This window comes from Cololabis saira, chromosome 7 (genome assembly GCF_033807715.1).
Source record: "Cololabis saira isolate AMF1-May2022 chromosome 7, fColSai1.1, whole genome shotgun sequence".
Classification (NCBI taxonomy): domain Eukaryota; kingdom Metazoa; phylum Chordata; class Actinopteri; order Beloniformes; family Belonidae; genus Cololabis; species Cololabis saira.
In genome coordinates this window covers 39,918,776-39,943,007 of record NC_084593.1, presented here as the reverse complement: position 1 = coordinate 39,943,007, position 24,232 = coordinate 39,918,776, and the positions used below count along the sequence as shown (strand labels likewise).

The 24,232-nt window shown below is 40.3% G+C and overlaps 1 protein-coding gene across 1 annotated transcript in view; it reads left to right on the top strand.

The window, feature by feature from the left end:
• Positions 1-24,232, top strand: part of il1rapl2 (interleukin 1 receptor accessory protein-like 2) — a 605,742-nt gene that overhangs the window by 458,085 nt on the left and 123,425 nt on the right. The window contains exon 7 of the mRNA XM_061725899.1: positions 543-617. Coding sequence (XP_061581883.1) covers positions 543-617 — 75 coding nt within the window. The remainder of the gene's footprint in view (positions 1-542; positions 618-24,232) is intronic.

Here is a 24,232-nt window from a genome sequence, read left to right as displayed (position 1 = left end):
AGAGAAAACAGGATGGACAGAGGAGAGCACAGGTTTTTAGGGTGAAGTGAAATGAAAGTGAAAGTTGCTTCAGGTCGAATCCGTTTGTCACTGACCATCACAGTACAAAGGTTAGCATGTATACCTGCACACACACACTCTATCTATCTATCTATCTATCTATCTATCTATCTATCTATCTATCTATCTATCTATCTATCTATCTATCTATCTATCTATCTATCTATCTATCTATCTATCTATCTATCTATCTATCTATCGCACACTTTTTCCTAAATGATAAGATGTGTGTGTGTGTGTTTTTCCTTGTTTGTTTTAAACACTGTACAGTATTAATGGCTTGATGGTTACAGGGACATTGCATAAACTAAAAATAAGAAAGAAATGTTTTTTCAATTTTGCCTATTTATTTAAGTTTTGTCATTTTTTCATTGGAATTGAGTCAATATGACAATAAGATGTACATGTAAAGCTGGATACTACGAAACGGTCCCACACTTTTGATAATCAGTGTTCCCGTTTGTCTCTTCTTTCACCCTCAGCTCTTCAAACGTCCCAGCCTCCTAAGGTCCTTTTCCCCCCAGAGAGACTTTATACAGTGATAGAAATTACACCTGGTAAGGAGCGATACTTCTTCTTCTTTACGTCTTTATGCTTGGGTTGAAGTTGCCATCCTGAATGTCCACTTTTTTTTAAAGAAAAGTGTTTATATTCTGGTGCAAAGTGCTTATTGCGATGGTTTTTCCCTCTTGGCATGACATGTTGTGTTGGGACTCATCTATGGGCGCGTGAGTATTTTCCTGCCACAACAGATTCAGTGAGTTGTGGCTCGGCGACGCCTTCAGGCAAACACGAAATGTAAATCTGGAGTTTTACTTTGTTGCAGTGTATTAACCAAAGTCTTGAAGTACAGATGGTCATTAATGAGTTCCTAAAATAAATTCACATTTCAAATGGCTTGACTAGAAAATACATTTTCCACTGTCTCAATTTACTTCTAAATGAGTTTTTGCTCCATTAAAATCAGAATAGGACAGCACATTCTGGATCATGTTAACATCGTTTCCATTTGAATGATAAAACATTTGCATTTGTGGAGGGCTCGGCACACTGCTTACTTACAACTGGGATTTTCAGGAGTGTTTGAGTGCATGCAGTGATTTTTATCAACAAATCAAACCTGTTTTAAATCTGAGGTTGCCTGAGGGCCTGGATTGATTTTTGTCTTGAGCCAAAAGAGTTCCCCAGATTCTTGGACTCTTTTGATGGCGGCTGACGAGATATTCAAAGACTTGGTAATTTTATGGTGAAGGGCAGATTCTGAAACAATTTCACAATTAGTAGATGCAGTTAACTGCAGACTAGTGGGCCTTTTCCCATCTTTACTTCTGTGAAACTCTGCCCCTCCAAGGCCTGGGTCACACCAGGCATGAAAGACCAAGCATGGTCTGATTGCATCTTCATTTTGCTCCGTTGGTCGGATTTGTGAGATGAGTTTAACAGAAAGTTTTGAGATTGCATTATACTATATAATCATATGGAAATACTCACCTTTCACGGTAAGAGATGTAGCTATTTCTCACCATGCCTTTTTCTTGTCTACTATTATCCTTGTAAAAATATTGGATGGTGTAAAAAAAAAAGTCCTTTTAGTCTTTGAAAATGAACCTCTCCTCCTCCAGGGCTGAAATTCTATCTGAGACCCTCTGACTTGTTTAGCTGTGATTAACATAGTTTTGATATATGAGTCAGAGTCTACTCATGGCGTTTTATTTTGAAAATTCACCAATATGCTATTCTTGTGTCTGACTTCCTGCCAGCTCATTCTGTGATGTGAAAATTGAAGTGGTTCAGTCATGGCTCAAGTCCAGAAAAAGACTTGGCTTCCTCAGCAGAGCAGAGCAGAGTGGCTGGTAGCTTCTCTGATGCTTCTGAAACGTGCCGTGGTGCTTTTGCACCTGACGGGACACAGGAGTTTCCCAGGAGTCATAGCAGTTGTTGGTGGAAACACGGCCTAGCGAGTCCATGACACTGAGCCCAACAGAAAGGCTGTCACAAGTTTTACAAGTGTCCTAGGAGCAAGCATTTGCTCTGATGTGCAAAAGATACAAGTCAAGCCTATAGAGGGAATGTGCATGACGTCACAGATGCAACTTAACAGCGGGTTACTCCCACTGAGTGTCAGAAAGACTGAGTGTCAGAAAGACTGAGTGGCAGAAAGACTGAGTGGCAAGGTAAACTTTCAGTTTGAGCAACTGGAAAACATCTAAAACGGGAAAGAGCTGTTGTGCGATCGACTGTACTCATAGATTTAGCAAGAAATCGGAGTTATCGTTTTACAGACTGCTGAAAAATAAGCTTAGGAGAGACAAATGGATCGCTGCAATTCACAGAAACAACTGGATTCCAGACACCGAAACGTGGATTTGTGGTTCCCATTTTGTATCAGGTAATGTTGGATTTTTGGGTAGCTAACGTTAAACGGTCAAATCATAAAGTTTGGTGTCCTCATCACTTTAATTTCTACAACAAATCCTGCCTTGAAGTCGGACCAAGCGTCAAGACTTTAGTAAGCCTTCAAGCTTTGCTTCATGTATTTCCCCGGCGTAGAAATTAAGTACATATAAATATCAGGAAACTGGATTCGTGGCAAAATATTAATGTCCATGGACCACTGGTTCTTGGGGTAACTGTACCAAATATTAATGTCCATGGACCACTGGTTCTTGGTAACTGTACCAAATATTAATGTCCATGGACCACTGGTTCTTGGTAACTGTACTAAATATTAATGTCCATGGACCACTGGTTCTTGGTAACTGTACGGGTCACTGTCAAGTCCAACTGCCTTTAATTTAAGACCATAATCAGCTGTTATCCTGTCTTCTCCACTAGTTGCAGCTGTTTTTGCTGATGTTTTGCCACTCAGTGTGAGTAAGGGGGCTGGTCCAGTGGGGAAGTGACGTCAATGCAGACACTTTATTTTGGTATCCAGCCATAGCTGAACTACCCCCACTCAAACATGGAGAATAGGTCAGATACAAGAATGGCATACAGTAGATTAAAAAGAACATGCGGGGACTCCAACATGTACATATAAATTATGTTATCAATAGAGGACATGGGTAAACAAATCAGAAAGTCTTAGAGATTTCAACCATGTATGAGGAGAAGTTAATTTTACAAGTTGAAAAGCATTTTGTATTTGACATAATCTATGCTTTTTTTTTTATAGTAATAACAACAGAATCGACAATTTATGGTGAGAAATGAGCAGATTGTTAATGAGCAGATTAGCATGTGATTGCCATTATTGGTGAGATAAAGATGTTCTTCTTTCAAATATATATTTTTCAAAATAAAACAAATAATTTGGAAATTTAGAACTAATTTCTCTTTGGAGAATTCTTTGAATTGAACTGATTTGAAATTAATTGAATCGAATGAATCAAATTGAATTGAACTGAATTGAATTGAAGGCAGCAGTTGGCTATTATTGACAGACATTGCATAGGCAGTATGTTTCAGGTGTCTTTAATACACCAACATGTCCCCATGACTCTTTAAGGTCATTGTCTCATCCAGCTTGTTTCCCATGGACCTGAAATTTCATGTGAAGTTAGACCTTTACGTCCTCTTCTTCATCACTCCTTCGTTATTTCGCTTTGTCCCGTTTCTCCAGCCTTTGTGTCGTCTTCCCATGAGGTTGCCTGTAAAGCAAACTCTTTCTCTGCTGTAGTTGATTCAAACAAACCTTAAAGACCCCTAAACATATCATTTATGATGCAATGGTAGTTATCAACTTTCATTACCAACCCAGGCGTTCAACTTCCGCCTCTATTCCATTCCCATAAAAGGGACAGTTTAGCTTTCATTAGAGCCAGTCTGAGTCAAAGGAAATGTCACTTTCTTCAGCCAAGGTTGTTAGTTATAATAAACTGTAGCTGTAATGTATACAGACATCATGGCAATGTGCACTTTGATACCAATAAGTCATGAGAGGAAATCGGCAGAAGTGTAAAGGTTATTGAACTTTTTTTATTCAGCTACACACATTTTGATCAATTAATTTAATTAGCTTTGATTTAGAAAAAAAAGATGATGTGGTCAAATGAAAGAACACAGTTCTCATTTGTTTACTAATATTGATAAAAAAATTGACATTGAAATCTCTATTTCCCCATGAGCATAGTTAACGTATTTGTATGGCTGATAATGAGAGCTGGGGCCACAAATGGCATTCATGTGTATATTATTTGTTACAACGTTCTCATGTTACAAACCTATGAGAAAACAAACAGGCCAGTGCATCACTCGCACTCCTAAGACAAACCATAACCCTTATCTCTATTATTTTAAAGGTCCACACAATTTGTTCTTTCTTTTGTTACCTTGAATTGATGCTTTCACTGAGCATGGTAACTTCCCTGTTTTGTGGTTTTATTAAAAGAGAAATTGTCAACCCTCCATCCATCCATTTTTTATGCCCACTTCATCCTGTTCAGGGTCACAGGGAGGCTGGAGCTTATCCCAGCTGTCATCAGGCAATGTCAGACCTATGAACCAAAAGGAACTTAACTACAGATAATGTATCAAACTCTGCAAGGGCTGTCCTTGACTGTAATTCCAGCTAGAGTTACTACTCTCCCTTCACGCCGAGCATTTTGCCCACTTTTTAGCCTGCAGCACATGTTACAACCCATCGTCAAAGCCTAGGGGCACGTCGAGTGGTGTGAAAAATGAGACCAAGAGTGTAAGAGTGAACACAATGGCGCTTTAAAGAGGAAATTTATTGAATGGAACAGGCAGTTTACGGAGACATAAACTAAAATACAACTACCTCAGGGCAGTCATGTGCATGTGTACAGAAGCCTCTGTCTGCCCAGACCCACTAACTGACACTACCTTATCAGAGATTAACATTTCTCACTGTTTCATTGGCAGCTGACAGAAAAAAACAGAATGGACTGCATTATACATATTGGTTCAAACTACGTGCCCTTTAATAAATGAATTACAGCATTTTACGGGCAGCCAGTGGTGGGAGGCTAACACAGTAGAGACGTGATCTCTCTGGCTGATTCTTGTCAGCACTTGCACCGCAGCATTTTGGATCAACTGGAGGCTAATCAGAAAAGTGCTTGGGCAACCAGCAAATAATATATTATTGTAATCTAGCCTAGAAGTTACAGACATGTGGATTAGTTTTTCCACGTCATCCTGGGAGAGGATGCTCCTAATCCTGATGATTTTAATCTTGGTGAAAAAAGGCTGTCTTTGAAACCTGATTAATATGCTGTTTAAATGACGAATAGTTGAAAACAACTCCACGGTTTGTCACAGTTGTGCTACGCCAATGTAAAAATAAAAACATCTGTTTCATTAGAATTTAAAGTCAAAAAAGTGTGTGCAGATCAAGGCCTTAATGTCCTTAAGACATGCCTGAAGTTTGTCTAACGGTTCTGTTTCCTCTGTCTTCATAGATAAATACAGCTGCATCTCATCAGCATAGAAATGAAAATTAATTCTGTGGTTCTGGATGATATTTCCCAAGGGCTGTCTGTATAGACTAAACGTGATTGGCCCTAGCACTGAACCCTGTGGGACAACCATAGCAGGCCCTCGTCTCTGCAGAGGAAACCTCATTAACAAACACTAACTGGAATCTGCCAGATCTATATGAGGTAAACCAGCCTAGTGCTGCCCCTTTAATCCCAACTACATGCTCTAATCTGTGCAGTAAAATGCTGTAATCTACGGTATCAAAGCAGCAAATGAGGTCTAGCAGAACTAGTATGGATACTAATACATTTTCTGAGGCAATGAGGACTCTAATCTGCACTGTTTCTGTGCTATGATGGATTCTGAACCCTGACTGAAAAACTATAAATACATTATTTCTATACAGGTGGTCACATAACTGGCTTGCAATTGCCTTTTCCAGGATTTTAGGAAATCAGAGGATGGATATTGGTCTATAATTAGCTAAAATGGCTGGGTCAAGAGAGGATTTTTGAGTAAAGGTTTAAATACTGCGACTTTAAAACCCTGTGGAACATATCCTGATTTTAGATATAGTTTAATCTGATCTAATATTGGCGTACCACTGAGAGAGAAAAACATTTTCTCGAGTTGAGATGAGTTCTAATAGACATATGAGTGGTTTAGCTTTACTTACAATTGAGGGCCGGCCAGCAAGCTGTATAGGAGTGAAACCGTCGAGACTCTAGAGCAGGGATATTCAATTGGCGGCCCGCGGGCCACAAGCGGCCCGCCAGGAGCTTTTATGTGGCCCCTGGTCATATTTCAAAAAAGGGGTTATTTGTTGAAAAAAAAAAAAAAAAAAAATTTTTTTTTTTTTATTTCTGATTTTTTGCCAGTGTTGCACAGTGTTAATGTTTGTCACTAGTGATGCACCGATTGTTCGGTAACCGAAATTGTTCGGCCGAAAATGGCAAAAAAACACTTTCGGTGTTCGGTGGAATAAGTGGGAAAAAAAACGAACAATTAATAACGGCGTTGTAATATAAATAGACTGGCCGCTCCGTAACTGTTGCGCACCACATAAATAGTTGGCCAACCAAAAACTAACCACATAACGCTCCCGTAATGGTTGCGCAACACATAAATCGTTGGCCAACCAAAAACTAACCACATAAGAATTCTACCTAACATTCACCAGCAGGTGGAACCAAACCAACATAAATCAATCTATTACAGGTGCGTTTAGATGAGGAAATCAAACAGCGAAGAGCGTGGAGTGAAGTGGTGCAAACATTTCAGCAGTGTGGAAATATTTTAGAGTGGCAAAGAATAAAACAAGAATGGCTGTTTGCAATGAATGTTCTGCTCAAATATCTAGAGGGGGCACATCTGCAAAGTCTTTCAGCACTACAAGTTTGATTTATCATTTGAAATGATAAAAAACCCTGAGCGCTTTAATGCATTTTTATTGTTTTAAGGCCTATGTAACAATGTTCAGTCAGTTAAGCCTAACGTAAGCTCAAAGATGGCCAAAAAATGTATTTTGCTAATTTATTTATTTTAAGTTATTGTTCTTTGCTGGTATAATGTCTGCTGGAATATTTAAGAAATACTGGGAAATTAAAAAATTTTCAGTTTTTTATGTTCAACAAATGTTTTCTACCTTGTAATTTTGTAAAAGATTTTTTTCTTTTAAAAGCATGCCTAAATCAAATTTATTTGATTTATGCAATGGTGAAAAAATTGGCAAAATAAATGAAAAACTGCGAAGAACCATGTTCGGTATTGTTCGGTATTCGGCCAAGTGTTTATTATTATTTTCGGTTTCGGTTTCGGCCACAAATTTTCATTTCGGTGCATCACTATTTGTCACATTATTCTTAACCTCCGTTGTACAGAGGACTTGTTGACATCATTAGGCTTCTAGGATTGGCCTGACATTTTTTTCATTTGAATAAGTGAGGACTTTGCATTTCAGATGGAACTTCTAAGCCTCCTATAATTTCATGTGATTGTTTTGTTTTGCTGATATAATGCACAGATGTGTCATTAATAAAGGAGCTTATGGTTCATATTTTAGTTGCTTATTTATAACATCAAACTGGCTACTATGGACTGAAATGCTTGTGCTCAATGCTTAATATAATATTCAAATAAGGAAATCTTGGTGGAAAGTGGTGCTTTGTCATTATGGCGTGTTTTATTAAAAGTAGGTCAATATCAACTTAATTAAGTTTGCACAATGCATGGTTTCAAAATGAACTTGCATTTAAAATAATATTTCTTTATTTGAATATTATATTTAACATTCACAATGACTATATCTGGAGACAATTAATACATAATTCATATGTAAACTAGATATATTCAAATGTATAATACAAATGTATTATATATACATAAGTCTTCGTCTTTGAGTGCAAAATACCTTTTGAAAGCCCCCAAATTTTAAAATTGTGCGGCCCTCTCCATACAGTCCTTTTGCAGATGTGGCCCCCGGCCAAATATAGTTGAATACCCCTGCTCTAGACTCTAGTGTCAGGTCATTGAAGCTGGGGAAATGCCCACAGCTGTTGTTGGTTGGCCTTGATTGATTGATTGATTCTCTAATTCTAATGGTTTTACTGCTAGAGAAACTCATACAGTCTTCACTACTGAGAGCTACAGGAATACATGCCAGAATTGTGACTATTGACAGCCTGGCTACAGTGCTGAACAGAAAAAAATATTTATTTTGGTTTTCTTCTATGAATGGCAAATAATAAGCTGCTCCAGCATCACAAAGGGCTTTTTTATAAGCTATTAGACTATCTTTATGCATGTGATGAGAGTCTACAGATTTACAAGAGTACTACTTCCTTTCCATTATGTGATTTCAGCACACGGTTATGCAAATTATATCAGGGAACTAAATTCCCATGGCTAAGGACCCTCTTTTTTAAAGGAGCAACAGCATCTACAGCTGAATACAGCAAAAGTCCAGTATTATTGACAAATCAATCAATATGTGCAGGGATAAAATGTAGTTATAGCTCTGTTGTTCTGCCATGTTTTATTGTGGAGAGATGAGAAGTGATGGCCTCCTTAAATTAATTTACAGCATCTTCAGATAGACATCTGCTATGATGAAACTTTTTTTTAAACGTTTAAAACGTCTTCCAATTATAAAAGGCCACGTCATTTTCTGAACACCACCGAAACAACTAGCAACAGAGCGATGTCCTGCGGCTAATCATATCCTCGGTGGTTAGACTGGTACGTGGACGAGAGGCAGCTACGGAGTCTGATATGGTTTTAGCTTAGTTCCACATTGTCACAATCAGGCTGCCCAGCCAGTCTGACAGGGTGGTGTTGTGTATGTTTTAGTTTGTTTAGAAATAACACAGAAATCTATGCTTTTACACACAGAAAAAAAAAATACTAATAATATTATTTTTTTCCCTATAATAGTATGCAGACATCAGTTACTCATGTTAACCTCATAGTCAACACCCTGATCCATCACCTCGACTACATTTTGACTAACTCCTTACAAAAGAGCAAGGAGTTGCACAGCACAATATCTTTTCTTTTTTTTGTCTGCATATATATTAATGGTTAATACCAAGTTGGTAAAAACCTAAGGCATATATATGCATTTTTACATATTTGACATCCGCTGCTAGTCTGAAACGAGAAAAACACAGGGAAACGCACAACGGGCACACAAGCCTTTGAAATTTGTAAGAGAAAAAACAAACAAACAGACACAAGAACAGGCAAAGACACAAGCAGCAACCATTTCAGGTCCCTGAGGCCCCGTTTCCACGTAGCAAAAACGGTGGTGTTTTCATGCGTTTTGGCCGTTCTTTTACACGAAAAAGAAGCTCAAAGTCACCAAAAACGATCAGTTCTGAAAACTCCGGCTGTTTGGCCACCGTCAATATCTTCTTGTATTTTACCTGTTTTATACTCCACATCTCTGTCACTCCAAACGAAAGACTCTCGTTCATCTTGGAAGTAACTGGAAGTTAATCGTGTGATTTGTTGATGTTCTTTTCCAGGATTCTGATTGGCTAGCATGACTTTATCTTCTCGTTACACTGCCCCCTGTAGGTTTGGCTGCTCATAGCACCATAACAGGTCGTCCAATGATCGGAAGGTCGGCGGTTCGAATTCCGCTCCGTCCCAGTTTGCTGTCGTAGTGTCCTTGGGCAAGACACCTTACCCACCTTGCCCCATTTGAATGTGTATGAATGTTTGGTGGTGGTCGGAGGGGCTGTTTGGCACGATATGGCAGCCACGCTTCTGTCAGTCTGCCCCAGGGCAGCTGTGGATACAAACGTAGCTACCACCGGTGAGAATGTGTTTGAATGAATAATGGTCTCTGTAAAGCTCTGGGTGCCTTGAAGGGCGCTATATAAAACCAAGTCATTATTATTATAATTAACAGCGTATTTATGCGGGTTCGTGTAAATGATGGTATTTTTCAAAACGTAGAGGGGGAAATATCCGTTTTTGTAAAAATCCGGCTATGTGTAAGCGTGGCCTGAGACTGAATCAAAGCTAGACTACTGCGATTATCTGTCCCCCCAAACTGTGGTGTGAGTATGTACAGTAGGTGAGTGAGCAGGTGTGTATGTCTGGTGTGTATGACAGTACACACCAGTAACTTTGATGCTGACACTGACATTAATTTCCCCCATAAATCTTGAGATTTTAGATAGAGAGATGTTATTGTCTGATAGTAAACTAAGCCCAAGGGGTATTGTGCCAACAACTCAGTCTTAAGGCTGTGTCACCATTTTCCTTTACTATTGTTCTTCTTGGGGTGATTATACATTGGAAAATGTGTTGTGTGTCAGGTCAGTAAGTGACTCATGTGGCACTTTGCTAGTTTGACCTGACCAATTGGTACATTCCTGTGGGTTTTGTAAAAGGCTCTGGTTATTGCCTGCAAGTGTGAAAGGGGAAAGTCAGGTTTGGCCACAGATTGTTACTGGAATTTAGTTGCTTGAGTGAGAATCTACAGGTTAAAAACTTTTCTGAGCACACATCTAGTTCAAAAATATGATTTTAGTAAAACTTTGAAATAAATAACTAGATAAGAGCTTAAAGATTAAGGATATCTTATTGTTTATTGTTGGCTTTGTCTGGAACAACAACAAATCACCATCAAATTAAAAGCGTCAAAATATAAAAAAAAAAAAAACTAAACAATTTAACAATCTCATCCAGAAATAAAGAAAAACAGCAAACTAATGTGTTGGAGAGGGCACAGGAGTCCTATTTAGTCCTGACCCTTCCTCACTATATCATATCATGTGCCATAGAAAATATAAAAATTAAGAATTAAAATAAAATACAATAAGAAAAGAAAGAAAAAACAAAATAATAACAAAAAATAAATAAATACAGCACAAACAATTAATAAACAAAGATCAAGGCATAATTAAACTATCCTCCTACAATATCCTAAACTTCTCTGATGATCCAGGACCAGCCATGAATGCAGGTAGTTTCATTTGTATCATATATGATGTATCACATAAGGAACAGAATAATAATAAAATAAATACATACAGAAGGTAAATTGAGTTATTTAGAAGTCCTTATTTTTATATTTGTCAAGAATTGTTTTCTTGTATGTGTTTTTAAACTGTATAGAGTTAGTGCTTTGTTAGATTTCTTCATCAAGATCATTCCACAAAGTTCCCCCACAGACTAATAAGCTCATGCTTTTAAGAGCAGTACGTACACAAGGTTGTTTAAAATGTAGTTTTCCTCTTAGATGATTTTTTCCTTCTTTATCTTGAAACATTTTTTGAATGTTTTCAGGCATTGCATTATTTCTTGCTTTCAACATTATTATTTCTGTTCTAATTATCACGAAGTCCAAAGATTTCAAAATCTGTAATTTCAGGGTTTGCTTGTGTACTAAGCAGTTTGTGTTGTTGGGTGATTGGCCCCGTCGGCTGCCTTTCTCCACAACTGATTGTGTGTATTTCAGTGCATAACTGCATGCACCTGGTCCTGCTGTTCAGCGGTCTCTCTGACAATGTTCACTCTGTAGGCAGAAATGTGAGGGCGTGTGTACAAATCTGTGTGCTGCATGTTTTCCATTAACTCCAGACTTAGTAACAAATAGACCTGAAGGCCTCTCTGCACGCTGATTGCAGCAGGGACACCTTTTAATAGGCACCGCAGCATCACCCCACCACACAGACACGCATGCACACACACACATGCACACACACATATAGGCCACACATGAAGACACATGCACATAGTCGCGAGTGCAGACTTTCACACAACTGTGCACACAGTCACTACGTGACCCTGCGGTACATTTTTAATTATCATCTTGTTTTAACCCGGGGTTGATTCACATCAGCAACTACAGTGATGTTGTTCTTTTTTTCTTCTACGCATCTCCTTTCTGCTCCATGGCTCCTCTTCTCCTCTCTCACTTTGCTTTCCGTCTCTTTATTCTCTCTCTTCTCTGAAGACGAACAGTAAGCCCCACTTTCTTTTACGTTCTGATCCTTCTTTGTTGTGTTGAGAGATTTCCCTCTGAGATCTTTTTTTTTGTTTTTCTCGTTATTCCAAAAAAGGCTGTGGGTTACAAACACAAGTCAATATGCTTGCTGTTCTTATTTTGATGAAAGCTACGGGCAACAAGCAGACAAAAAAGAGCTCATAATTAGAGATTGATTCACGATATACAAGATATAAAACATCTGAAAAATAACAACAGAAATGCTAAGTGCCTGAGACGTTTCAACTTTACTCTAATTCATTCAGCTTTTAAACACTGCACTGGATGAAAGTCTAATGAACATGTCTGAGTATTAATGGGTAGAGACCTTTTACAGAGTGATAACAAAGTATTTGAATATCAGATTCATTTATTCCTACTCATATTTTAAACTTTCACGTTGAAAGTCAACTTTAAAGTCATGTATACTTTAGTGCTGCAAATCCCTTTGGATAAAATTCAATATCAAGTTTGTACTTTACAATATTACATTTTTAATTCCTGGATAATGTAACTTTTTCTCTTCAGCCCTTTTTTACACGTTCTCCGCTTTCGTACTCGTATCAGCCTGTAATATGCTGCGTAAAAAGTAGATGCAACAAATTAAAACATGAGTTTATTCAATAAAAAATTCATAGGCTTAATTAACTGAGCAAGCAGTGAGTATCCACTTTATCTGCAAGTCAGCAGAATGGAAGTGAAGACTGATGAATGTAAAGAATGAACCTAAAGTGAATATCGGACCAGTAGCAACAAAGCTGAGAAACGGGACATGTTGTATTAATACCGAGCATTTTAAGACAATTGACTTCTTAATTGAGAACATTAAAAATGTAAAAAGCTTCCATTTATCACAGACACGCTAAACTATTAAGGTTCATCATTTACTTTCTGTAATCCTGCCAAGCTCACAGTCATAAAATGTGTCATTTTAACATCAGTGAGACTCTGGAAAGTGCTCATATCAAGCGCCTCTGTCATCTATGTCATTTATATTTTCATCCACCCGAAGCATTTTTTGTCATTTAAATCCTGTTTCCTTCTAGCCATTTGTAATTCATCACTCGTGAGTTTAGTACTCATGGACATGAACGTCTTGACAATTATCGACTTTCAAAAAATGTCTTTGGCGTCTTCTTATTTTTGAGGTATTTCAGCTGACTGTAATTTTTAAACCAAAAGTAAAAATATATTGGTGCAGTGTGAAAATAAAGCAATTATTTCTCATGATTCTCACGATTTGTAATATTTATATAACATTTGCATGAATGAAAGTTAATGGTTATTTTCTGTGGGAGAATATATATCACCTACTAGGAACCTGCCTATGAGAGTGGTTGGTGACAATATAAGGGTTCTGCACGAAAACTCCGTGTCCTCTCTATCCTGTCGGTCCCCACGTTGGGCGCCAGTGTAGCAGGGCGAGTGCTACGGGGCCCGACCGACAGGATAAAGAGGACACAGATTTTTCGTGCAGAACCCTTATATTGTCACCAACCACTCTCACACGGGCCCAAGCACCTTCTCCGCAGCCCCCTTGCTGCTGTCCAGCCCTGCCTTATCAAGGCTGGCAGGGTGGAGAGGTTGATGGGCCACACCTGTGACCCATCACCTGAGTGGCTGCAGCTCCTCCACCCTGCCACAAACCCTCAGTAATATTCTAAACCGGTGCACTGATTTTTTTTTTTTTTGACATGTCAGAGATGTCGTCACTCGTCAATATCAGCCAGTTTAAAGATTGGTAGTTAGATATCAGCCATGTGGCGTCAAACAGCCAATCCCATATTGACGTCAGCGTCTTTTTTTGCAGTTTAGGTCTCGTTTTGAGGATAATTGGCTTGTAGCTTGTTGTCTGCATCTCAGTGGTTGGACAGAGGCAACATTCATGCTTTTACGTCTCTTTATTTAGAGGTTATTGAGCGCAGAGGTGGGAATCTGGACCAAGCCTGTCATTCCCTGCTCAGCGCACTTCCTTACACTTCTCTCTGAAAACCCTGCCGTGGCGCTCAAAACTGACTACGTAAAGTGGCGGAAATTATCACCACACGTCATTTTATTGGTCCGTCTTTCCTTCATTAAATCAGAAAAATCATGCAACCCCATTGTTCTAGCATTAATGTTTCAATCCAATTTGCGCGACAAGCAAGTCACAATGTCTTCTTCGCTTGTGTTTTATGGACAGCTTCCAGGTCACAACCAAAAAAACACAGCCAATAAATAAATATTGAAAATCAAAATGTTCACGTCTTTTTCCGATTTTAAGTTTTCATCTTGAAATATGCTGTGAGAAAACAAATAATGGCTCGTATTTTGTTCTTCTTTTTTCATTTTGAAAATAAAAAACGGCTTGTTTCCTGATTTATTTTTTTCAATATTAAAAGGAAAATTGGTTGGGCGTCACATAGATGGACCCTTTATGAGTTTACCTTTCCCAGTTTGGAATAGAGCAGGAGAGATTTCTGTTAGCAGCAGGTTAACAGGACGATGAAGTTAGTTTGTGAGAGCCATTCCACTGCATTTCAGAGCAAGCAGGCCTTAGACCCGGGCCAGTTCAAAAACCACAATAAACTGCTCAAAGTTGGATTAAATCAACTCATAGATGATAAAGCATAAATAAAACACAGTTTGTGATTTGTGAAACTCATTTTCAGTTTGGCCACACCGAAGTCATGGGGGAACTAAAGTGAGCTACCCTCACAAAAACATGCAGCAGTCCTGGGCTATACTGCCCCCTCTGGCCAACCGGGGACCAGATGGGGTGGGGAGGATCCGGCCGGAATAACGTGATCCTTCCACGCGCTACGTCCGGCCGGAGAAACCCCACCCTGTCTGGTGAAAAGAAGCGGCCTGCTCACTCCTCAGGTTAAGGAGGAGACCTGAGCTCAGTGCAGGACCTCCCGGGGTTGGTAGAGGATGGCAATGCCCAGGACTGACTTAGGTAGGAGCACTGGGTGATGAAAATGGGAAAAAATCGGGGGAAAAAAAAAAAAGGAGAGTCAACGTGGGGTAGTTGAGTCTGAGGCAACATGTTGGTAGACTTCTTTTATGTGGGAATGGGTCGGACCTGACAGATCATTGGAAGCTAGTAACATGAAAGACAGGAAAGCTGACAGGTCATAAGGGACACTGTGTCCCTTAAATGCACCCGACACATAGGTTCCAGTTCTCCTAGAGGAAGGCATACATTAAAAAAGAGATGTAGCCCTTTCATCTGCATCTACATTTTTTATACCCTTTTTAGACCTCTTCTCATTCCTTTCTCGCAGCTTTCTGGCCTTTTGTTGGCATCTGCATTTACACACCTTAGATTCCCCTCCCTCTATCCTGCTCCCCACAGCTGTTTGACCTTTCGTTATAAAGCATATAATGTTGGAATTTTTCCATGACAATTCTCAAGGGGGTTAAGGTCTGGACTCTGTGGTCAATCCATGTGAGATAATGAAGGCTCACACTCCCTGAAACACTCTTTCACTATTTCTGGCCGATGAATCCTGGCATTGGCCGCGGTTACATGATGTTTTTTAATTCAGAATTAATTATTCCGAATTAAATAATTCAGAATTAAAGTATTTTCCTTCGAGTTCACATGGAAATTCCGAATGTAGGTTTACATGGAAAACACGTTTGATCGGCTTTATCCAATTCCTCTTATGGTCTGGGGGTTGGGAAGGTTCTGATTGGATAGGGGGGCGGACCGGAAGTTACATCTACCGGAAGAAAAACAAACTTAGCCACTACAACTTTGAAAAGGTCACAATTTTTATGTTTCCTGCCATCTGTTCTTTTAATTATTTCCAGGTCCTCCAAGCTATTTATTAAAAAAATGGTCTCTGCTCTTGACCAGCGTTTACTGCTGCTGCATCTTGAAACTTTGTTTGGAAAACCAGCCCAGTGCGGAATATAAGCATCATGGAGACAGACGGGCGAGGGAACGAGCAGCGCAGAAAGACCAGAATTAATTTAAAGCAGAATGAGTGTATACATGATTACAGAATTATTCTATTCGGATTTAAAAGCGAAAAAAGCGGAATGGCCATTTTCATTCAGAATTAGGTGTTTACATGGTAATTCTTACTCATTTTAAATCGGGTTTAATTTTAATTCTGAATTAAAGAGGAATTAAACTTCCCATGTAAACGCACTCATTGTCATCTTTGAATAAGCCTATCCTGCCCTCAAAACCCAAGATCGTACAGTAGGCACGAGGCATGACGGGAGCATCACTCTATCTGCCTCTCTCCTACCCTGATGCACCATCACTCTGGAACTCTGGGTAAATCTGGACTCATCAGACCACACGACCTTCCTTTGCTCCAGAGTCCAATCTTAATGCTCCCGAGCAAATTGAAGCCTTTTTTTTTCCCCGATAAGCCTCACTGATAATTAGTTTTCTTAAGGCTACACAGCTGTCCCAATCCCTTGAGTGTCCTTCACATCGCTTGTGTGGGAATGTTGTTACATCCAGGATTAAACGTAGCTGTGAGTTCGTTTTTTTACAATGTGATTTCACTAAACATAGAAGTGACTGCAGATCATGATCAATATAGATTTTTATCCAACCACATTTCTCACACACTCCTTCCAGTCTTTAATAATGCATTGGACAGATCTTAACCCAATATTTGTAGTTTCAGCAATCTCTTTAGATGGTTTCTTTGATTAATGCATGCCAATAATTTGACGATGCGTCTTCTGATATGGTTGTTTAAGAAATGATAAGCTACTCACTACATCACTCAGGATTAAATAACTTGTTAACAGATGAAACATAATCATTCATGCAGTCATTAACAAAGGAGAGGCTTTTACCTGTCTGCTAAATTAATCCAGGAGGGGATTTTTCTTTTTCTTTTGAACAGGGAGTGTATTTTCTCCATGTCATCGTTACTCAGCTCAGGTGTAGCAGTCATGACTCACACAAACTCCATCCGGAGAAAGTACTTGTCCCCATACACACGCCTTCTGTTTTATGCTCTTTTGTTTTTGTCACATTTACGTGTTTCAGATCAGCAAACAAACTTCAATATTAAACAAGAATAGACAGGGTAATCTGGTGTTTGGCAGGAAGAGAGAGCAGTTTGACAATTTCAGAGACTTTTCTTGTCATAAAGGACCTTGAGTTGCAACTTGCCCAAGAATTTGAATGATTAGGGATTTTTTTTTTTTTGCATTTTAGTATAACTTTAAATGTTAAAATGTAAAAATAAAAACACAGATATGCACAAAGCAAGTTGCAAATAGTCCCCTAGTCATGCAGTGGCAGTCATGACCTTCTGTACTTTTCTTAAGGCTAAATTAAAATTATTACTGGAAATAATATAATATTTCCAAGGTCAAAAATGTAAATACCCCTCACATGATATTTAGCTGGATATCCTCAAGGAAGTTGCATCTCTAACCGGTAATTTGTGGTATTCAACAAGCCTCTGGCAGAATTCAGGTCTACTATGAACGAAGACCGTATCTTGCCAGATTCTGGGTTCCTGGAAAAAAAAAACCTTTAAACGCAGCGCACTATTTTCAACAGCCTTGTGGCTGGAATTACTGAAGGATTTTTTTTAAATGCTGTCAGCCAGCTTCGTCGCTCCCACAACCAACTTATGGCTGTGGCAGTGACGGTATGTTGGGACACAGTTGCCTAAGAAGAATCCACACCAGTCCCAGAATATGAGTCTTGACTTCTCAGGCCCCGTTTACACGGAGCAAAAACGGAGGCGTTTTCATGCGTTTTGGCCATTCGTTTACACGAAAACGGAGCTCAAAGTCACCAAAAACGATCATTTCTGAAAACTCCAGCCAAAGTGGAGATTTTCAAAAACTCAGTTTTCACGTTTGCGTCTAAACAGAGGAAAACAGAGATTTAGGCTTCAGAACGTCACATTATGCAACAGAAACGTCACCAGCGTCATGTGTGCGACCTGTGTTTACAATTAGTTTGGCCACCGTCAATATTTTCTTGTATTTTACCTGTTTTATATTCTAAAGTCACACTTAAAAGTAACTCCACTTCTCTGTCACTCCAAACAAAAGACTCTCGTTCCGTCTTGGAAGTAAAGCCTGAATTATGGTCCCGCGTTAAATCGACGCAGAGCCTACGCCGTAGGGTACGCGGCGATGCGCGCCGTACGATGTGCGTCGCCGCGTACCCTACGCCGTAGGCTCTGCGTTGGTGTAACGCGGAACCATAAATCAGCCTTAACTGGAAGTTACACGTGTCATTTGTTGATATTTTTCCAGGATTCTGATTGGCTGGCATGACGTTAACAGCCTATTTATGCGGATTCGTGTAAACGAAGAGATTTTGAAAACGATCTTGTGTAAACGATGGAATTTTTTCAAAACATAGAGGGGGAAATATCGGTTTTTGTAAATACCTGGCTATGTGTAAATGGGGTATTAGTCAACATTTAACAAAGTTTTTTCTTTTAATAGTGTTAAAATGGTCCAAAAAGCCACAGGAAACTGATGGACGTCAGTGCTCTGGAGTTTATTCTTCAATAAAGATGTGAACTTAAGCCTGTTTCCTGTCTCCCAGAGACAACCTTGTCTATTAAAAGAGAAAAGAAAAGGAAAACCCAGTATCTCTGGAAACAATGGTGTCACAGCTGTTATCGGCCATTTATTTCCCTTTGGCTGATTTGAATTTCTTATGGTCCCTCTCTGAACCTGACTAAATCCTTTAAACTTGGAAATGAAACGCCAGTATTTTTTTGGAAGATGTAACTAAGATAAATGCATGCACTCTTTTACCTTTGTTACACATTTTATAGCTCTGATGACTCATTATATAGGACACCATTTCATTGTTTCTTGTAGTTTATGAGTGGCTCTCAGTTCTTAAATCTCCAAACCATTTGGATCGCTCACCAGCCAGAATTTGATATTACTAGTCCTTTCGGATCCCTCGACTCTATTTAAACCCTAAAAAAAACATTCATATCTGTGAAACAGGAGCTCATTGTGTCTAGAAGTGTCTTTGTTGCACAGGATGTACAATAATTGTCTTTAGAAGCTTTTTTAAACAAAGCGTTTGGTTTTGCCTTATTTTCAAAGACAAATGTAGAGATATAGTCCTGTTTTATTAACATTTAGAATGCTATAATCATTTTATTCAAACAATTTTACTCTCCGTTGGTGTGGAATAAAGGTCCCTTTTTTGCTTACAATGATTTAAGTATATGACGGCACAGAAGGAGCACGTATATGGACGGCTGCAGGAAGTGAGGGGAATCCTGCTGGACAGCCATTCTGACTCTGCATTGTATAAATATCTGAGCTACGTGTCCGTACACCCGGGGGACTGTGGATTCATATGAGTCCGAGGATTGAACTCTGACAGTATATCTAACGTGCTAAAAGCTTGAGCAGAAAAGCTGAAAGCTGGCCGTAGGTTAAGTGTATGGAGGCCCAGGAGGCTTCGAGGGGAGAGCTACAGAAAACAAGAAGAATCCAGAGAAGCGTGACTCTGACTTTGCTGTTTTTCAATTAGCGTTTCACTAAGTCATGTGTCAGGAGATCCGGGGTGAGTCAGTTGGACTCGGGCGACTGTGGCTGCACGGACTCAGCAGGTGAGTCAGCAAACTTCCAGATCAGCGGACGAACACTCCGGTTCTGACAACACAGACTCAACACAGCTAACAGCTTTCAGGAGGACGCTGAAGGCTAGAGGTCAGTTTGTCTGCGTTGTGATGCGCGGGAGCGACGTGAAGTTGAATCTAAATGAGCGGGCCTTGCTGGCGGGGGGTTTCCTCCTCGCCCTCTTCTGGTCCTCCATGGAGCTGCTGGTGGCCCGGGGTCGGGTTTCTACCTAGTCTGGTTTCTCGGTGGGTGGGGTTGTTCCCTCCCTCCTCCAATGTAGTTACAGTTCAGGTGCACACAGACACTGCAGTGAAGTCATCGTCCCAAATAAGACTCACTTCCTCTGTTTATTTAACCTCCTTTTGAAGAAGTGAGCACACGCACACTCAAACGGTGCTGTGGATGGGAGAGTGGCCACGGGGTCACTCTGCCAAAGTAAGAAAGCCTAGAATTAGTTACAGTTCAGGTAGAGCATCGTTGACTTTACACACACACAGCTACACTGACATACACACCTGCTCACTCACCTACATACTCACCCCACAGTTTTGGGGGACAGATAATCGCAGTAGTCTGTTTGTTTGTTTTTTTCTATTACAGATTTCCAAGACTTGTGTGCCCATTGTGCATTTCCGTGTGTTTTAGACTAGCGGCACATTGAAATAAATTAAATAAAAAAAATAAACATTAATAATTAATTAACAATTAAACAGGCCTTGAATGTCTTAAAAACAAGCTTTTGATTGTTTTTGCTAAATAAATTAGAAATTCAGCCTCTGAGCCATGTCTTTATCTTCCCATTCTCTAACCTCATTATCTATGCAAGATTCTGAGTGGGCGGGGCTATGATAATGAGGCTCTGTGCTGATTGGCTGCCTGAATGACGCGATACACCGCTACGAAAAAATGTCGGAAGCTCCGGCCGCGGGGTTAGTTGTGGGCGTGGTTTCACGCATCGGAGGCCAACGTATGTAAATCGCTCAGCCGTGAGAATTACGACCAGCTCTCTCCGCAGGCTGGAGCGGTCCTTCCTTCAGCCAGTCGGACGCGCTTATCCGGGTTAAATCATCCAGGTTCCCGGGTGGTTTGGGAGCTGGGTCCTTGGGGGTCTGTCCCAGGTCGGACCAGCTTCATCCTCCGAGATTTTCAGCCAAATCTGTCAGTTTGATCCCCGGTAACGGGCGATGCGCCGCGGATGCGCTCCGGAGCCGATCTGTGCGCCCGCCGTGCGGTTGCGGCGCCCGTCGCGCAGCATCCGCCGGGCAGATCCGGCTGAAATTCCGCTGGTCAGTCCCCGGGAGTCCCTGCTACCAGTCCAGGCGGGTCCCTGCGGTCCCGGCCGGTCGGAACCGGTCAGATTCCCCGGTTAAAGCCGCGGTGATGCGCGCTGCTCCAGCCTACTTCCTCGTTTCCAAAGCGTGGTCCGTCCGACTAAATTGTCCAGGTTCCCAGCCGCTTTGGGAGCAGGGATTTCTGGGGTACGTCCCAGGCTGGATCAGCTTCACCCTCCGAGATTTTCAGCGAAATCTGTCGGTTTGATAACCGGTAACGGGCGATGCGCCCCGGAGCCATGCTGGGCGCCCGGCGTGGCTCCGGGGCCAGCGTTCAGCATCCGCCGGGCAGATCCGGCTGAAATAGTGCATAAATGTTATTTATATACAACTCATATTTTATTTTTTTAACAATAAAGTTTCCATTTGTGAAAATTCAGTGTTGTGATTTATTTACAGGCTCGGGCTGCTCTGGCGGAGCGAGGTTTATTCTCCTCCCCTGCTACACGTCATTCAGGGAGCCAATCAGCGCAGAGCCTCATTATCATACCCCCCCCTTCCCTTAGAATGGAGCACAGAAAAAGAGGTTAGAAGCGGTAAAACTAGTGACAGGGCCCACAGGCTGGATTTATGATTTATGTAGAAAAAACAAGCTTTAGATTGTTTTTAAGACATTCAAGGCCTGTTTAAAATATACATTAAATGCCATAATATGTCCCCTTTAAGAATATTTGTCTTATTTCTAGTTAAAATGTTTCATTTTCAGTCAAAAAAATCTAATTACACTTAAAACAAGACTCATCACTGGAAAAAAGTGAAAATTTACTTGAAACAGGTGAAAATTATCAAATAAGTTACTAAAAATTTGACATTTTAACTAGAAATAAGACAAATATTCCTGGTAAGGAATGTGTGCGACCTGTGTTTACAATTTGTTTGGCCACCGTCAATATCTTCTTGTATTTTACCTGTTTTATATTCTAAAGTCACACTTAAAATTAATTCCACTTCTCTGTCACTCCAAACGAAAGACTCTTGTTCATCTTGGAAGTAACTGGAAGTTACTCGTGTCATTTGTTTTTTTCCAGGATTCTGATTGGCTAGCATGACTTTATCTTCTTGTTACACTGCCCCCTGTAGGTTTGGCTGCTCATAGCACCTTAACAGCGTATTTATGCAGGTTTGTGTAAATTATGGTATTTTTCAAAACGTAGAGGGGGAATATCCGTTTTTGTAAATACCCAGCTATGTGTAAACGTGGCCTCAATCAAAACTGTTTAAATGAAAATAAACTGAATTCCTCACTGAAGTAAAGAAATGATAAACTGATTTATTGATATTTCCATTCGGTTTGAACCACACATCACACTAGTCATACTCACTGATAGCTTTAGCAACACACACTCACCATGGAGTATTAGATGCCACTGTGAGGTTGGCTGTGAAAGGCAGGGTGAGATAAGGCTTTCTGCCCCCAACCCCCCCATCTCTCCCCCCCGTCTCTCTTTCTCTGTTTGTCTGTCTTTCTCTTCTCTCGTATCTATCAGCCTATGCCTGTCTGCCTCTGTCTTTGCACAGTGTCTTCCTTCATCTCAGTATCTTATCTTCTGTCCGTCTCCCCGACACAGCTCTCTATACCTATCTCCCCCTTGTCTTTCTCTTTCACTTCGCTCAGTCTTTTGCATTTCCATGCTTCAAAATTGTTGTGTCATGTTATTATTCCCTTTTAAAACTGCCACGGAGAGATATCGCGAAATGGGAGAGTAGATAAAATGCTAAGAAGGTTTTTATATTTTGGATTTTCTCCCGTGAAAGAGAAGCTGATAGTGTTAGCGGTCCTTCCTACACTAAGCTGTGCCATTCTGAGCAGAATAATGCAGCACCGTCGCTCCACTGTGCTCCATTGTCTCCAATGGAAAACCAAACACAAAATGTGATTATTCGTTTTATTTTTACTTTTTCAGTTAAGAGAAATAAACATCTGAAAGGGGGTGGTTAAAAATAAGTGGAACTGAAGATGGATTGAGGGGCGAGAGAATAAATAAGAAATGAGTGGGCAAACAGCATGAATGAAAGAGAGAACGAAAAACGAGGACAGTAGAATAAGGAAAATTGCAGAACTATCCAGCAGGAAAATATAGAGCAAATCAAAAGAAGAAGTAAGACAGCAGGAGGAAACTCAAGGCTCAGATTTGTGGATACTTACTTTATTATTGTATCATTTAAATCTGATTTTTAGCCCTATTTGTTTGCCTGGATGCTGCTGATTTAAGGCTTTCTGCAAGTGATTTTTTGTCAAAATAATCCTCAAGTGTGTGGTGTCATTATGTTTCTGTAGTGCACCCCAGTCTAGAACCGCAAATATCAAACATCTTTGATATTTATAATTCCTGTCTCCAAATAAATATCCCAACAGCCGGCGAGAGACAGCAGAGACGAGGCTAACTGGCTGTTGGAAAAGTCACAAGAAGACCGATTTGAAAATTAAACAGGAGTTTTGTTCAGAACACACAACAACTGGACAATGTTTCTTTTCCTTCAGAAGTCATATTTGATCATGCAGCTTTCTGTGAGCGTTCATCTCAGTGACATCACCACTGTGGACTGTGTTCCAGCAACCGTTACATGTGGTCTGGGGTCTGGCTCCACACAGGACTAGCAGTCAGACTGGCCTGGTGTTCGTCGGCTCCCATGATCAGAAAATATGACATGTAGTTTTATATGTGACTCCAAAAAGATAAAATAAAAACAGAATGGAACAAGGACACTTGAAAAACACAAGATAAATAGGTGAGGTGCTGTGGCAAGAGTCTGAGTGCAAAGGTGACGGGCAGACGTGGAGGAGTTATACAGTCTAATGCCACTTTTCCACTAGCACCTACTCAGCCCAACTCGCCTCCACTCGGTTTGGTTCTTTCCCACTAGGGGTCTAACGTGCAGAGATACTTTTCTGTAACTATTCTGCCGAGGTTCTAAGTGGAGTCGGCTGTATCTGACATCATCACACTACAGACCACCGATTGGTCGGGGGGTTGGAGTCAGACGTCTGAGTCAGGAGGTGACATCAGAGAAAGAGACTCTGACGGCTTCTTGTTCATTTTATTCAACAGGAAATGGCAGCAAAAGTCTGTTTGGTGATCCAACTCTGAGGTGCAGATGTTCATAAACCTGGTGCTGAGGAGAGAATTAAAAAGGGATCTAGACGGCGATAAGGAACGACCAGATCTACCGGGAGCTCTGTCTCTTCATAGCTGCTCACGGCTCCAGCTGACTTTTCAGCAGCGCAGAGACAAACTAACACAAAAAAAACGTTGCCGCTTGAAGCTTCTTTTACTCTCATTTTTTAACTTGATATCAGACACAAGCCACAGACCCAGCAGCA